The following is a 17,481-nucleotide window of genomic DNA, read 5'->3' as shown; positions in this document are numbered from 1 at the left end:
TTAAATAAAGTTCAAAAGAACAACAGGATATTTTTATAGCAATGTAAAGGTCTTCACTGTCACTTGTTCATTTGAATGTATCCTTGACGGACCCAAAAAAAAACAAAACAAAAAAAAAAACTGACCCCAAAGGTTTGAACAGGAAGGAATAGATAATTTATTAAAATAGAAATAGAAAACCTCTAGGTATATTTTATACTCCCCCTGAAGGACAAATGTTGCTTAGATTAAAAATTTAGACATTCAAACACAGGCCTATGTCTTTACCATTAGAGAACACTTTACAAGTTTGATTGGTACAGTATATTACAAGTCACAATGATTTAAAAAACTAAAATACAACATTAAATGTTTTAATAACTTTATTCTCTTTTTTTAATAGATCTGTACAACCAAAGAATCAAACCTTGTAGTGAGTCTGGCAAAAACTGACCTGGACATGTCTATACAGGACTTCTTACACTCTTAAATAATCAAATGATTAATTATCTAGCTAAGAAAACATTTCAAACCATTCCCACCAACAGAGAACAAATGAGCAGATTTCGCAAGGTGGGGGTGAAAGAAAAAAAGTGTTCCCTTTTGTTTCCTACACTCGCTCCAGTGCTTTTACAAAAGTACAGTGAGACATCATGTGTATATATATATATATATATATATATATATATATATATATATATATATATATATATATATATATATATATACACACACACACATACATACACCTGGACAAGTCTAAAGTAGCGTGGTTTTGCATTAAAGGAGAGCGGGTAGGAACATACAGGAGGACACATTTGAACTGGTGGTAGGAGGCCATGTCAGTCAAGATATGAGCGTATGCAAAGAGTAATTTGACTTGATCAATACAAAAACCGTAAAACAAACAGACCTAAAGACAGAACAATGAAACGTTTCGGCTCTGAGGTCAGTGTGGTTCCTTATTTCACCTGCTGTGGTGCAGGCAGACCTATAATGGGCCGCGCACGTTCACACAGGTCAAGCACATCAATTCCTGAAAGAATAGGACTAAAAACTCTCCTCAAACACAAAAGAAAGAAATTAAAAGCTCATACCTGAGATGAACACAGGACAGTGCAGAAACAAGAGCTTGTGAAGGAAATATTGCAGAAAAACTTTGTAGCATAGTGGAAAACCATGTAATGTCCCTCACAGGAGACTAAAGCTGATGTTCAGATGCTGTCAGTTCTCATGTACTTAGAGCTCTATACTACAACTAAAGTCAGCAGTGTGTATTATAGTTTCAAAATAAAAGTGTAAAAAAATATATTTTCTGTTTTTATCCAGATTTGTTTTCTGGTTAAGCCAAATATATGCCATAACAGGGTGCTTTTGTTTATTTTTCACACGGTGCGAAGTTTATCAAGGGCTTTAGAGGCTAACTGTAGTGCTAACAATCAAAAAACCCACAAAGCCTGGAAAGGTCTCCTGCAAGGATGACCTTAGACATTCTGGAGTCCAGCAACATTAGATTAGCAATAATTCAGCAGCTGAAAAAGGGACGAGCCTTGGCCAAAAAGCCATTACATGACTGAAACAGCATGATCAATGATAAGACACAAAAAAAAGGGAATATTCATTTCTGTGCCATTACACTTTCACAAACTATACAGTAATAAAGCAGACCCAATGACATCCCATGCAAAACCAAAAAAAAAAAAAAAAAAAAGGCTTAGGCTTAAAGCTTTTTATCTTCTCCAAGACAGGTAGGTATATTAACAGCTTCTAGTAGCCAATTGGGTGGGTTGCTGGGATTGGACACCGTGTACCATGTTATATACAGAATGCAAGGAGACATTAATGGCAATGGGTCTACTAGATGTGACGTTATTGCAAGATGGATCTTGAGTGAGACAAAAGCAAGCGGCTCATTACCCAGATGATAATGCAACATGTGAATCGACGTGCTTTAGAGCAAAATTACATGCATACAAAAACACAAAGACCCATTGAATGCAGTTCATTCACCCAGAATAGCAGTGCCCTGCTGTCCTATCACGCAGTACTGTTCTGGTTTTTGTAGTCATTCATTTAGTGTCCCCACAGGTCAGAATTCAGCGCAAAGGATGGCCTTTTGCCTTCTGTAGCAGCACCATTCGAACTCTAGTGTCGTTCTAGGGCTGAAGACTCAGCATGGTCTTTCCTATAAAGGCCCAGAGGTCAGGAGGGCGCAGACGTCTCCTGGATCAACAGACTCTGTAATCGGTGAAGTAAATAAATTGAATCTTGGTGTCAGGCCTATTGACGCCAAAGGCTCTTGGAGTCCTACAGATCCAGAGTGTGGTGAAGAGGGAGGTCATGAGATGGGCTGCGGATCACCCTCGAAGGCCACACTGTTGTACAGACAGATATCAAGATGGTTGACATGGAGCTGTGGTCGTTTATTCCTTGCCGAACTGTACCAAGATCTACAGATCAGCTTTCCAAAACCCACCTGACTGGATGAAGCCACGATAATGTAATTGCAAACATGTCTCCAAGATTACATCAGCAGCAACAATGCTGAGTCTTAACTGCACCATAGTTATCTTCGTAAATGTAACTTTTTTTATTACTACAGATTTTATCCACGGCACGATAATCCCCACAGTTGTTTTTTTGTGCTGGAAGGAGTCTGATCGGACGGAAAACATGATTAACCTTTATTTAGTCACAATCTCTTAAATTTACAAAAGCACAGAGTCAAGAAAACTTCAGTCCTTATTGGTTGTTCGGTCATTGACGCTTGACTCTGTTTTTTTTCTGTCATACAGTACATTGATTTCTTATGCAAGGGGATACAAAAGAAAAAAGAAAATAGAAAAAGGCAAGATGGAGAGGAGAGCAAACCAAAAAAAAAAAAAAAAAAAAAAAAAACTCCCGTAGCCAGTGATGCGCACTTCAAGTAGGAGGGGGTGGAGGACATGATGGGGTGAGGAGGACAGAACCTGCAGATATTCATGATGAGTGGTGATAATTAAGGGGCAGGCGGGCCACGAGGTGAGTGAGGAGAGGAGGGCGAGGGAGCTCTGGAGGATCAGAAACTGTCCACCCAAGTGCCATAACCTCGCTCTGCCAAAGTGCGGGTGAGCAGGACCAGCTACAAAAAAAAGATACCAAGTAGCATCATGTTATTCATGCTACTCATTAATCAAAGACATGAAGGTGAATCATGACAGATGGCCTCTCAAAATGAGTAAGATTGCACACTGAAAACAGAACTACATTAGCATCTATACCAACACACGAAAAAGAGTTCTATCATCTTTAAAAGCCAGATGAATTCTGATTGTCAACATTTTCATTTATCAGCTAGAACAATCATATGAGTCCAGTGATATTGTTTGTCTGTGCCATTGTTCTAGTTGTGGCGTGGACTCTGCTATTCTTAAATTTAGAATGATTTTAAAACCATATCTGTATACTTTCTTTATCGTTATAGTATCATCCTGTGTGTGAACAAGCTATAAATGTCAGAATATTCAGTTCTGAATTAAACATGTCTTAAAATTCTTGAGAAAAAGAATGAATATACAGAAGAAAAAAAAACTAAATAAATGATACTTCATTTTTCCTCCCTTCTCACTAATAATTTATTAAACAAGTCAAATAATTTTACCTCCTCTCCCACCATGTTCCACATGTGTACTAAGGGAAGTCCTGTATTATTGTCGTAGTTGGTGACCTATGACAAAATTGCCCATTAAATTATCTGTTGGCTGTAAACATCAACATAAATGTCATCCATTAATGAATGATTTGAAGACTCACTTGTGCCAGCAATGGAACCCCTCTCGTCATCTCTTCCAGTGCAGAATTGGCCTCTGCTGAGAACCGATCCTCTCCTAATGAAGACGTCAACAACAGTGAGATCCAGCTGGAGTGAGGTGATGGAAAATTCTACTTAAATTTTTAAATAACGGCAAACCTGGAAGTGGGGCAATATTGTCCAATAACACTTCTGTTCCTTGGAACGGTAATGTCACAAAGTCCGACCTGAAAATCAAGGATCAGTGAGTCCACAGCACAAGACTATGATAAGAAAAAATTATATACTTCTGTATACATTTTAAAACATTATCATGGGTGACATTTGCTTTTTTAAATATAAAAAAGGAACTATATTTAAAATTTTACTAACAAAAAAAAGAAAAAGGCAGGAATAACCTGATCTGTCGAAGGGTGTCAATCTTTACTCTGTCATAGCCACCATAATCAACATATCGGATTTCCACTTCGGCTGAATCTTTGTAGAAGGAGATGACCTGCGCTCGCCACCAGGCTCCATCTACAGCTGGGGCCGCACAAATCACTCCAACTAAAAAAAGAGATAAGAGAGAAAATTTTATTTTCTGCAGAAAGAGGAATAAGAAAAGAGAAAAAGGGGACCATCTTACCTTCAACAGGTGATGGCAAGGGGGGCGTCCCGGGCTGTGAATAGCACAGGAACATCTGCTGGTCCAGACTGCGCAGGGCGTGATACGTAGGGTGAGTGTGCTGTTGGACAAATAGGTGACCCGCTGATACAATGTTCACCACAATCACCTCGACCGTCACCCCATTGGGCAACAAAAGCTGTAACAGACAGATCCAATGAAGCACTATGTTAAAATGCCAAAAGTCTTGGACACTGCAGTTTAAATCATTTAAGACCGAACTACACGTTTGGCTTCATGATTGACAAAAATAAAAAGATCCCTGAGGGAAAGTCAGAATCCTGCTTTAGGGTAGGGACACACCAAACCGTCGCCAAAGAACTAGTATTGAAGAAAGCCAACGGTGGCGTCGCGGCAAAAAAAGTTGCATTAGAGCACACCGGACAGACTACAGCCGACAGCCAACTAGCATGTATGCTTGCACTTGCATGAGAGAACATAACTCTTCCATACCAGCAGGTGCCAGTAATCTGCATTCGGCATTCAAACAGGAAAACCAGAAGAGCTAGAACTGTGGATCTACAAGCAAAGCAACACATAGCTTTCAATCATGTCTGCTAAGCTGCAAACGGCACTGGCATTGTCAATCCTTGATCAGCATCTTGTGGATAAAGAAAGAAACTCATAGAATGACAGATGTGTGCATTTCCTCATTGTGTGCATTTGTCATTGGTTGCTTTTGTCAGTTACATTTTTTTCTTGTGTGCTCATTCGCTAAGCTGAATAGCTGGTTGGAGTTCGCTCTCTTAAATGAGCTCTGCCACCGATTCAACATGAAGAATTGGCCGAAAAAACAAAAAAAAAAGACTCGAGCCAACCATATGAAAAAAAAAAAAAAAAAAAAAAAAAAAAAAAGCCACCTGATGCTCAAAAACCACCCTACATTGCCCGACCGTCGGCTTGGTGTGTCCTGGCTTTAGATGGCAGCTGCCTATGTAGTCTGCAGGAGCAGGAGGAAGGGGCCAATCTTACCCAGGAAGTCATGGGCAGAGAGGGCAGCGTTAGCGGTGGGGGAGGTGGGGCGTATAAGTTAGTCAGGTCCAAGTCTTTGAACTTCTTCCCAATCAAGGCCAGTGCCTTATCTACCTGTTGCTGGGCTCCTAAGAAACAAACAAAACAACAAAAATAATCAATTCAAGAAGGCCATGGATGAACCAAGATTGTGGCTTTTCATAGAGACCCACGTACCCTCTATATGGCAGATCTGAAACTCTTGTGTGTAAGGCAGGGTTGAAATGTAGATCTTCGCACCAGAGCTCTGCTTCAGGAAGCTCACGTATCTCCCTTGTTTGCCTATTAGCCGTCCCACTAGATGCTACAAAACCAGAGGAGAACCACAGATATCAAAGCAAGTTTTAATTTATTCATACAAAAGGTAAGAAAGCCAGCACACTGACAAAAGCTGCTGTGCTTTGACATTCAGATAGAAAACTGTTAGCAAACATGCAAAGAGTTTTCCTTAAAAACTGCTAAAATACTTTCAGAAAAACTTTTGATTGATGGCTGTAGTACTTAAGATGAAGCAGAATCAGGGGTTTAAGGAAATCGTACCTTTGGCACCTCAATCTCCCACACAATAAGCTCAGAGCTCTGGGATTGACAGGTCAGGCTGCCACTCGACTGGCTGTCTCCCGCCCCCAAGGTCGAACAGCTGTCTACTGAATCCATGCTATTCACATCTGAACCTGTCAGAAGAAAATATAAAGGAGAAAAGTCAGATGTGCCAATAAATAAACATACACAATCATTTCATTGACTTCAACAAATGTTTGTAAAATTAAAAATTCTATTTAACAATTTGCCTTAAGATTAAAATAAACATTAAAATTATATTTGTTATATATAAAATACAAATAAACAAAAAGGTAAAATATATAATTCATCTAAATAAATATACCGGCCAAGCCAACTGAATAAACATATTACCAGCAAATAATGTCGCGATTTGTGCATATGGTAAAAATATTGTCAGTATTGAATATTATATATACTCAATATGTATATTTATTTTATACAGACAAGCAAAAACATACACAAAAAAAAGAACAATGTCTGCTAGCATAATAAAAATTAATAATCACCTGCAACTAATCCTGAAATGTTCTGGATTTCATAAAAACTATAGTCAGCATAGTCAAAAAAGCCATCCATTCCACACACGCTACAGATAACATCACTTCAACTTATATAGATGACTTTCAGGGGGTCTAAACAGACCATTCTTTAACAGATATTCAAACACAAATGCCTGCTTAGCCAGGTCATCACTGTTTGCTAAGCAACCATGGGGTAACAATAACAAACACAACTAATACAGCTGAGAAGAACCATTGACAAACAAAACAACCAGCCTCTTCCCTCAGGACAATAAGCACTGCCACCATTGTTCTTGACTCATACCATTAAAGCAGTATGCTTATGACAAAGTGCTCTTCTGTTTACTGACACTTTTTCTACTACTTGACAGTCAATAATTGCCCATTTACTTGATTTTAACTAACAAGGAAGCAAGCATCAAGGTTCTGTTTCCTTTTTTCCCTTTCTCCAGTGAGGATGGGCTGAGACACTAGCTGCTTCCAGTCTCCACACCCTTCTTAGGTCACAATATGGAGATAGCAGGAGCTGGTGTGATGACACCTCACAAGGCTTCAGACAAATCATACACACCCCACACAGGTGCTTCCTGTCATCAAATCAACAGAGAAATACTAAATCCGTCTTAAAAAAAAAATGGTCAGTGTGTCAGTATCGCCACGTTCTGGTGAAAACACCTGCTGGCTAACTAACTTACTCCTGGCCATTTCCAACACCTGCTTGTAAGCAGGGGGAGTTAAAAAAGCAAGATGGCTCTGATATCCATGTAAGGACGTAGCTGTAGTAGGGAGCGGTAAAAACAGCCGTGCACATGCAGTTGTGCTCATGTAACATACGCTGTTTGGGAATTCGAGCATCTGAGGTTTCCAAAGAGTCTATTCACAGTTTGAGAGGCACCCTCGACTACTACATTTGGCTAAATGTCAAGAAGAGGACTGACGCTTGCTGGATTTAAACAAAAAACAAAGCTAATTGAAACAGCAAGCATGTTAGTAACCAATCTCAGGCCTTTGCACCTTCATTTTGGATGAAAACTTTTGCGGAAATTTCCTTTACACTTGATTTGCATCAGCAAATATTTGGCACGATGCAACATGTGAATTATGTAGGGAAAAGCAAACCTAGAATGATTTGTATCAACAATGCACAATGAGCATACCGCAACCCACACTTTTAAGTGGACCGCAATCAAACAACCTACCAAGATAGAGTTCATGTGTTCAAGTGTGCAAAACTGCAAGATGCTCTGAGACCAATGAAATTAACTTCATTTAAGTGTGAACTCTGAATAATGTGAATTCAAATACTGTCATCCTTTACTCTCCTTCATCACTCCAAATCTGTTTTGATTGCATTTATCCTACAACACACAATATTTTGAAGAATGTTGCAACAGTACTGGTCCGTTTAGTGAAAGAAAATGGGGTCAAAAACAATGAACCCCACTGACTTTATATGAACAAAGTGCCTTTTTTAAATATCTTGCATGAGTAAGGTTAACTGATGAAGTTACTCAGCAGTGTGCAGGATTTCTATTTTTGTACTTATCCAACGTCCCTATGATTAATTCAGGTGTGCCAGGCACTATATTTTTGGGATCCAGAGAAGTAAAACTGGTTCAGAATGACTTCAGAGTAACTAGCCTTGTTCAGACTGTCAGCCCAAATCTAATTTTGTGCATATCTGGATGGGATCTGATTTGAATAACTGACTGTCCACATAGCATATCGCTACTGTTCATATCAGATACAGATATAGTGTGTCCATAAGCGCTCTTTCGTTTTACTGAATGTGCATTGGTTTCTATGGTAATGCCAATGCGTTGTTATGCCTACGCTACAGTAACAGCAATACAGTTTGCTATACAGATGTTGTCTTACCGTCGCGGTTGTGCTGTAGGCTAGTATTATATTTAGTCTTGTGAGTCAGCGGTTTTACGTGGCATGAGGACGTGAAAAAGCTAGGCTAAATCAGATCTGACCAGTCAGACTGAAACGGATTTCCAGAAATGCGATTTGAATAGGATTCCAAACCACAAACGAATGTAGCACGAATCGGATTTCAAGTAGTTCGTTGCTGTTCAGACTATTTAAATATGAAAAAAATAAAAATCGGATTTGGGCTGACAGTCTGAACGAGGCTTTAATGACAGAACCGTCACTGTTGCGTTAACTACCCATTTAAGCCCTATTGTTAAATTCTCATTAACTGTAACTCACCTCCTGATTGGTCAGCTTCTACTTCACTAGCGGCACCATTCCTAAAGCCTGTTCCATTCAACCGTGCTGCCTCACAAACCGTAGCCACGTTTTCTGCAGTAAGCGGAGACTCCTGAGGGGCAATTAGAGCAAGACTCTCCTGCAGTCCATCTCCTTGACTCTCAGAGGCCCTACAAGTCCCTGAAATTTGAATGAGGTCCTCTTTACTCTCAGACACGTTCGAGGACAACCCTGTGCTGTGGAGATCCTCGCTGCTGATGCCATCCTCGGACTGGCACGTGCTACATCCTGAGTCTTCCACCAGAGCTTCCTCCGCCTGCAGCTTGGCCAGAACAGGCGTGGACTCCAACTGTTCCCCAGACGGCACAGTCAACGAGCCTCTTTCCTTTTCATTCTCCGGCATCTTCCAGAGCGAAGGTGCCAAACAACCGTTGACGACGTCTTCTGCTATCTGCACAGCCCATGACTCTGCACTTTCCACACTCTCTGGAGGTACACACGACTCCACTTTCTTACCATTTACAGCTGGCGTGCTGCTGTCGGATGCTTCAGAGCCCTTGCTGTACCGGGACTCACAGCTGCTGACTGCCATGAACTCTTGGGTGGCTGCCGAGATGACCTCAGTGATCAGCCCCGCCGCGAGACGCTGGAGCTCCTGCATGTCTGGACTGGTCTCGGCCGGCAAGCCCAGGTCTCCGTTTTCATGGTGCTGAGCCTCCATGGAGCTTTCTGAAAGGGGTGTGCTGGTGGAATTAGGGAACGAGGTCAGAGTTAGTGGCGTTTTCAGGTTGCAGGTCTCCAGCAAGACAGCCTCGCTCTCTGTTGAAGACGTAGTGGAGGGCAGCTCATCTTTTAAAAGGTCAGCAGGGAGATTCTGAGTGCAAGTCGGTGCTGAGGTTTCAGCGGCCACCTCTCCCTCAGGTTCAGGCCGCTCTGCTTTGGCTAGCTCTGCAGGACGCTGCTTAGTTAGAGGTTGGTTTTCGACCTGCTTCTTGATTGAACCAGTGCTTAGATCTGACGGTAACTGGCTTGAAGGTTTGTTGCCAATGCCGGCCTCTGGTCCTTTGTGATGAGTGCTCTCCTCCACTGTTTTTGTTGGGGTTGAAGATGACACAGGAGTTGTTGTCTCTGGGTGGCTTTCTGGGGGGACTGATTTTGTACCACTCTGAGGAGCACTTAGTTGTCCACTGGCCAACACAACTGGAGGGGCGCCGAGAGCCTCCCCCGCAGTGGCTTTTAGTACAGGCGTGTGTATCTCCGCTACAACTTCCTGCTCAACAGGTCTGTGCTCTTTGGCCTTGACTCGGTCTCGGCTGGTTCTGCGGTGTGTGCTGCTGCTGGCAGCAGGGCAGCTCTTGTCAACCATCCCATTGCTGCCCTCGCCAGAGGAGGTTCGCAAGCCCATAACCGACCCCTCTTCACTGTCGTGGCTGGGGATTCGCTCTTTCTTGCGGGAGATGTACCACCACCAGCCTATGAGCGCCAGCACTCCAGGAAGCGTATACGGAACAAAGGACCGGAACCTCAGTGGCATCTCCTCTAGACCCTAGCAGCTACACCTGCAGATCAACACAAGGAAAACTGATTAGACAAACCGTGTCAAAGATGAAACAAAGGAAATTTTGATGACATGTTACACTATAAAGGACAAACAATAAACCTGACATAGATATCAAGCTTAACCATTCAGTCTTGTTGCATTGTTTTATATTATATTTATATACGTATATATATATAAAACCTTTAACATACAAGAAACTAAAGTTTATCATGAACTACAAATCAACATTTAGTAGCAAAATTACCCAACCACTAATGCATGAATTTGGTCTATTTGTAATCCTATTACTCATTCTGATGTTTTTTTTTCATGTTTATTTAATGAAAACGGTGCAAACTTGCAAACCTTGTTTCTTATTTTGCAATAAATTACTGTACGTTATCCCACTTACAAGAGCTACCCAATTTAAATGAGTAAATGGACAAGACATATTGAGGAGTGTAGATTATTATTGTTTTATTAATTTTTTTCAGAGTGATTTGAGAGACATGAATCGAGCATAGCATTTTTAGCTGGAAACTAGTTGAAAACACTTGACCAGACAGGCCAATCAGAAAGTATTCCAGAGAGCAATGTAATAAAAGGTTATTTCTTTTAAGAAATAAGGTTTAAGATGCGTTGCTTTTGGGAAGAAGTGAAAGAATGGGTGACTCATCCTCATCATGGGAAATTACACCCCGGTCAACATTCATTCCTTTGTCTTGTTCACAAGTCTGTGTATCATCTAGAAAACAACTAGCTCATGGTTATGTAAGATACATGGGCACTAAAACATCTTCCATGGAATTATTATATATATACACACTGATGATTACATAGTAAGTAATAAAAATATACTGCACCCTTCTAAGACAAAGAACGAAATCTAGAAATAATAGAAGTAATCAAAACTCACGAATCTTAAAAAATTACATATATTGCTTTGTTTGCAGCACTTTTGGCCTGACTGCTTTACAGTGAGAGAGGGGAGAGTTCTGGGCAGCCATGCAGAAACTTCAGGGACAATATCACATGGCTGACATTCAACCTCAGACGGTGCTGAGAGCTATGTGCAATGTCTACCTCACTGCTATTGGCCGGGAGGGGCATCCTTTCAGAGTTTAAAAGGACATTCATGCATGCATTTCCATCACGGGGAAAGCAAATCCCAGTCTCCAGAGGAGGAACACATCATATACAAACCCCTCCCATTCACTCCTGTACATAGTAACCAAAGATAACGGGGTTTCCGTTTCTCTTCAGCTTCCAGTTAGCGTTTCAGAAGACAGCCTGCAGTTAGCCTCTCTGACTGTCAATAAAAAGTGATTGAGCATGTAGCATAAGGAATGACAAATTTATCGCAAGAAAGAAACCAAAGCTAGTTCTTAATGTGGAAAACATTTTGAAATGCACTAAAAACTCAGTATCAAAATATATTCAACCCTCTATGGACACCTTGGCAGTTGAATCTTCATTGGCTAGTTCATGTTTTAGTTCACTCGCCAGACTGAAAATGGTACAGCTTTTTAAATATCTGAAAGTAGGGCTAGATCTGAATCTAGTCAGTAAAGCCGGCTACATGATTGGCAGTAAATCTCCATCACCTGTTTTCAGATGGAGGGGCAGTTAATACACAGAGCCGTAGTTCACTGACAAGCTAGGCAATATCGCAGATGAATCGCATTCGATTAATTGCACAGCCCTATCTAAAAGTACATCAAAATCAAGCATTATAATATGACATTATGATAATCGAGTATTATTTAATGATAGAACTTTAGTAATTAGAATTAAAACATTTAGACGTTAGACATTTTAACTGAATTTTAACTGGGGGTGGTGCTTTTTTGGTCATTCAGTGTTTCTTAAAAAAAAAAAAAGGGAAAAAACTAACAATAGTGATAAGACGATAATAATAATAATAGAGATTTATTATAGAGATAATAAAAGATTCATGAGCTGCTGGATTCATGAATATTAATCAGGCTGTGTGCGTTCCCTCAAACTGATTTGCTGAAATCAAAACAGGGACGATAATAGGTGAGCGCCAGCCAATGAGATTGCCGTTTGCGCATTAGCTCCGCCTCCGGAGAACCCAGCAGTTCTTAAAAGCTGAAAAAAAATCCAAAGAAACTCCGTTATTTTGACAGTAGAATACAACAAAGAATATCGTTTACATGTTGCGCGTCAATTCTGCATTTAAAAAAAGCGACGCCGAGTCGTGCGCCGTTACACTAGAGTTTACGGTGCGTCAAATACCGGTGCGCTGCGCATCCATTCAGATGAACTGAAAAATAGCACAGATCGCTTGATGGAGAGTGAAACTCTGATGCGGTCAGTCTGAGTGTTCGGGGAGTAAAAACATATCTGTGCTAAACTTATACATAGCCTCCAACTCACACACTGGCGAGTGAAATCTGAGAATTTATTATATTAGACATCATTTAGTCGCCCAGGGTGAAGATTTAGTCGCATATGCGAGCGATTTACTCGCAATGTAGAGGGTTGATATTTAAATACAACGTTATAATCATGTCTTGACCATTTGAACTATTTGCTTTATTAATGTTTTTTTAATTTGCACTCATTCAGTGTACCTGTATACCTTGCTGCTGTAAATGGCTCTGTTAAAATCTGATCTCATCATTTTCAGTAATGAATTATCAATTTCTTAAGCATTCCTGGAAAATTGAACTAAGCATATAATGTACCGCGGGTGGTATGTTGGAACACTAACAGGTTAAATTAAAGCTTATATTTTCAATTTAACATGGCTAAAAAGTTGGGTAGTTTGCATCAATGGATATTACTGTCAGTTGTTTAATCTTTCGTCTTAAAAACAAAAGCATTATGTTAGGCTTCTGTGAACAGTAAATCCCACCTTTTTTTTTTTTTAAATGAGCGCTGATAGACCGCTGAAGATATAACTTAGTTTTTATAACTAGGTTGTAACTTTTAGAACTTTTATCATCCTAGACAGCAGCAGAGCAGTAGGAAGAATATGAAAAAATTGACAATTCCTAATTCTTGTCTTTGGTGGTTACAGCCCTCGTTAAATGCCATGCTAACAGAATCTGAAGCATCAGTTCCTCCAGAGGTGGGTAGAGTACCCAAAAACTGCACTCAAGTAAAAGTAATAGTCTGAATAGTTACTTGAGTAAGAGTAAAAAGTATCGAAAAAAAAAAAACTACAAGTAGTTAGTTACTTTGGATCATATACTGTATATAGTCTATTTTTATTTAGATATATAGATTAAATGTAGTGTGTGTGTGTATACACACTGCCATTCAAAAGTTTTTAAATTCTTTTTTAATGTAATTTATTTCATTGATGCAAATCTGAATTTTCATCTGCCTTTACGTCAGTCTTCATTGTCACATAATCCCTCAGAAATCATTCCAATATGTTGATCAATGCTGTTCTTTTTAGCTTTCTATTAAAATCAAAGAATTTTGAACAAAATGTCACAGGTTCCAAAAAAATAGAGCAGCAAAACTGTTTCCAACACTGGTAATAAATCAATTAGAATGATTTCTGAAGGATCATATGACAGCTGATGAAAATTCTGATTTGCATCCCTGAATTAAATTATATTTTAAAGTAAATTTTGGATTACAAATGTATAATTCTATGACCTCTGACACTGAAAACTCCTCACATGACTGCTACAGACATCTGACCATAACGAAACAAGTGCACATTAACAAATTTTTTGTTCTGCAAAATGTAAACAAACGTAGCCTATATTCCTGCAAGAGTAAATATTGTACAAATATGAATATTAATTGTGTCTAGAACAGGTCGAACACTGGTTTGGCGGGTGTTCATTTCATATTCTGTGACAGCTTATTTAATGTATAAATTATACATTGTATTTAATGTATAAGGTACATGTACAACAAACTGGTAATGTCATAGTAGTATCGTGTTCTGTAATCGAAAGAGGCCTGTCTATACCTGTTGAACCGTAGACAGCACACGTGGTGCTCATCTTATAAAGATCTTCATAGAGTTCTAGCAAACACGCCTTTGCAGATTTGCTTTCAATTGACTGTAGATCCAAAGCCACGTCTTCAACGCTCTTTCTGTTACAACTCTGAGTGAGAACCGCTTCAGACGACTCAGGGAACTGAACGAATCATTCAAACTGATTCGCAAACCAATTCACTGGTTTGATCAAGCCTTAGAACAGAATTGACTCAAAAGAATGAATATTTCGCGAAAGGGCATCGCTCATTGCCCAAAGAAAAGTAGACGGCGCGTTTGGAATAAATTGAAGCATTTTTAACTTGTATTGTATTAAGATACAGTAACGATAGGAGCGTTGCCCACAGTAACGAAGTAAAAGTACCATTTCTCTAAAAATGTACTTGAGTAAGAGTAAAAGTACCCATCTTTGAATATACTCTAAAAATATTAGTTACCCAAAAAAATGACTCAAGTAAATGTAACTCGTTACTACCCACCTCTGAGTTCCTCATATCATTAGTGGGATCAATGCCAAACATTATGCGGACCATATCAGAGTTGTAATTTTCTCTATAATATATCACTTGATGTCTCTGTACAGCATAGCAGGAAAATTAGTAAATTACTCAGTTCATTTTGAGCTTGAGGAATGTGGTCGACACTACGATCTAACAAATATTATGGAAAAATAGTTTATAAATGACAACAAATCAAAATCTAGCCACAAAGTAGCTAGTCCCTACTAAGCGACAGCATCACTCTTAAGTTTAATATTAGTGTTAATGAAGATTTGAGTTAAAAAGTTAGTCTTAGGCCGCATTTAGAAACGTACCATATTTTGATGACAGGGTTACAAAATCCACAAACCTCTTAGAACATGTACAGAAAAAAAAATATATCTCACAGCATTTATTCTGACCCCCAGAAATTTAACAAAAAAATAAGTTTTACACTATTAATTTTAAGTGCCACAAATGATGTCCCACTTCACCAAACACAATCTCTATATATCAGACATTATTAGTTGCTGTTACTTTTCTCTACTGCAAGAAACTGTAATAGCACTAGCTATGGAGGGTTGGTCACACAATGCACGAGCCATAATATTAATACTACACTGTCTGTTAACGCTATCAGTCTCGAGAGCACGTTCCAAGCAGCCATGTTAACTAAATGAAGTCGCATACTGTAGTTTCGGCCCAGTAAAGTCCTCCTGAACCAGTTTCAGCCCTGTGTTCACCTTCAGCACGAGGTTAAATAAACGCTCGCTGTCAGATCATAGCCTGAGCGCGTGCGCGAGCGGACCATAGAGAAAGAACCGAGCGCGTGCTGCACGGTGGCCGTTCGACCTTGGGGAGGTGTGGAGATAACGGAGAGGGCACCGTAGCCAGTCATTCGAGCAACGCGTTACATATGAACTCATTGATCGCAAGTAAGCGGCTTACTAGTGCTGCTGCATTCAGAATACAAAAGCGAACCTGTGAACACTCCGGTGATTGAGGTGATACTGACGCGCACCGGCTGCTGCTGGGGAATTACACCGGAGAGCGTTTGATCACACTGACACTGCGGCGAAAGTCAATGCTATAACACGACATAATTTGTGCATAAAAGTGCACGTCTTGAGTGAGACAAAATAAGGCACCTTGCGGCCAGATGTCTCCGAGGTTGCATTGCATGCTGCGCGTGTTAGCAGTCAGGCTAACTGTTCACTGCTGCTATAAGGACTGATAAGCGAAATGAGAGAAATAAAAGAAGCTTCCATGGTTTATGACAGCAATGAAACCACACACACAACCGAGGTGATTAAATAATAAAAAACACACATAACCAGTTAGCAAGGTGTTATTGACCTACAGTGCGCGTGGTAGGCCGCTGAATGAATTACAGCCCCATGCAGCTATTTCCATCTGAAGTACTGACCGCTTCAAGTATCTTGACTTTAAACCGATTTCACCGGGGTAACCCTCCACTAAGACCTCTCCTTCACAGCGGCCCTGAATTATCCATGAGTTCACAGAAACCGCTTGGTACATAATTCAGCTGAATGAAGGTGTGAGTTGACTTCAAGGCGCAAAGAACAAAGAGCATATGTTCTCCCTGTCATACTCCAAAACGACCACACTCATGATAAAAGCTCTAAGTAACATTAGGATTTGGACCTTAAAATAGGGAAACGACAATTCCCTAATGGAAAATCCAGATTATAATGGCTTCTAGCTGGTCCTTAGCTGGTAGGACCAGCAGCAAATCAGCAACCAGCAGGTGAAACCAGCTTAAAATGGCCAAGATGGTTTGTGGAGTATATAACTTAACCTGGCCAAACAGATACTGATCAACTAAAAAACTACGTTAGGTAACGTTACTATCTTCCAAAACATGGTCGTAGCAACTGAAGGTGGTCAAGATGAGTTTTTGCGAAATAGCATAAGGTCTATCAGCTATAATGTTAAATTTCACTGCAGTTCCTCAATTAGACGCCTTTAATTAATGTGCAAGACCTGTTATTTATTCATTAGAGTTGAAGTCAGATTTGGCGACACCGTTAGCCGCTATAGCTAAAGCGTTAAAGGCGCTTCGGATAGCACTGGCGCAATGTCAAACCAATGAAGATGGGAATCATTTTTGAAGATGAAATGGCTGCATGTGAGATGGTTAAAATCTGCTTGGATGTCAGGCAAAAGGCGACAGCAGGACTAATCAGAGGCGGCTAAAATGGGCTCCCTCTGTACGCTATTTAAGCTTCACCTATCAGCATATATGAGGTAAATTAAGTTAAAACCCCAAACTCACGGTTTATACTCACTGTGTTTATGCGTCCCTCGCACCGCCACCGCCACCGTATAATATTAATGTTACGTGTTCAAGGCCCAGCACAATCCCAAAGTGTCCCCCCGCTTAGCGTGTGTATGTGTGTGTGTCTCGTCTCTCCTCCCCACGTGTTGACCGTCCTAACGCACACTCTAAAAACAGACGCATCAGCTGATGAAATCTCGCGATAAGTCCGCTGTCAGTGTTAATGTTTGAAATCATCGCGAGATCACAGTGGTCTCGGCCTTCACGAGGCTGCTGAGGACATTACGGAGTTGTTTCTTTATAATGTAAAGGGAATAATAATAAATGTGACAGAAAGACTCAAAATAGATTCAAGGATTGTAGCTCAAAATATGTTTAAAGGTAAAGTAAAAGAAAGTACAAACAGCAGCAGTTATTTAATGTTAC

General features: G+C 40.1%; 1 protein-coding gene across 1 annotated transcript; it reads right to left on the bottom strand.

The window, feature by feature from the left end:
* Positions 1–2,621: 2,621 nt before the first annotated feature.
* LOC306853754 (uncharacterized protein) lies at positions 2,622–17,230 on the bottom strand. Its single transcript, XM_079391400.1, has 11 exons — positions 17,066–17,230; positions 8,750–10,308; positions 5,988–6,121; positions 5,625–5,751; positions 5,409–5,536; positions 4,398–4,575; positions 4,168–4,318; positions 3,929–3,996; positions 3,772–3,845; positions 3,620–3,685; positions 2,622–3,100 (listed from the first exon to the last, which is right to left on the bottom strand). Exons 2-11 carry the CDS (start codon positions 10,281–10,283, stop codon positions 3,038–3,040), a joined length of 2,523 nt encoding a protein of 840 aa, XP_079247526.1. The 5' UTR covers positions 10,284–10,308; positions 17,066–17,230; the 3' UTR covers positions 2,622–3,037.
* Positions 17,231–17,481: the final 251 nt, after the last annotated feature.

Source organism: Barbus barbus (genome assembly GCF_936440315.1).
Source record: "Barbus barbus genome assembly, chromosome: 34".
Lineage (NCBI taxonomy): Eukaryota > Metazoa > Chordata > Actinopteri > Cypriniformes > Cyprinidae > Barbus > Barbus barbus.
This window is presented reverse-complemented; position numbering and strand designations above follow the sequence as displayed.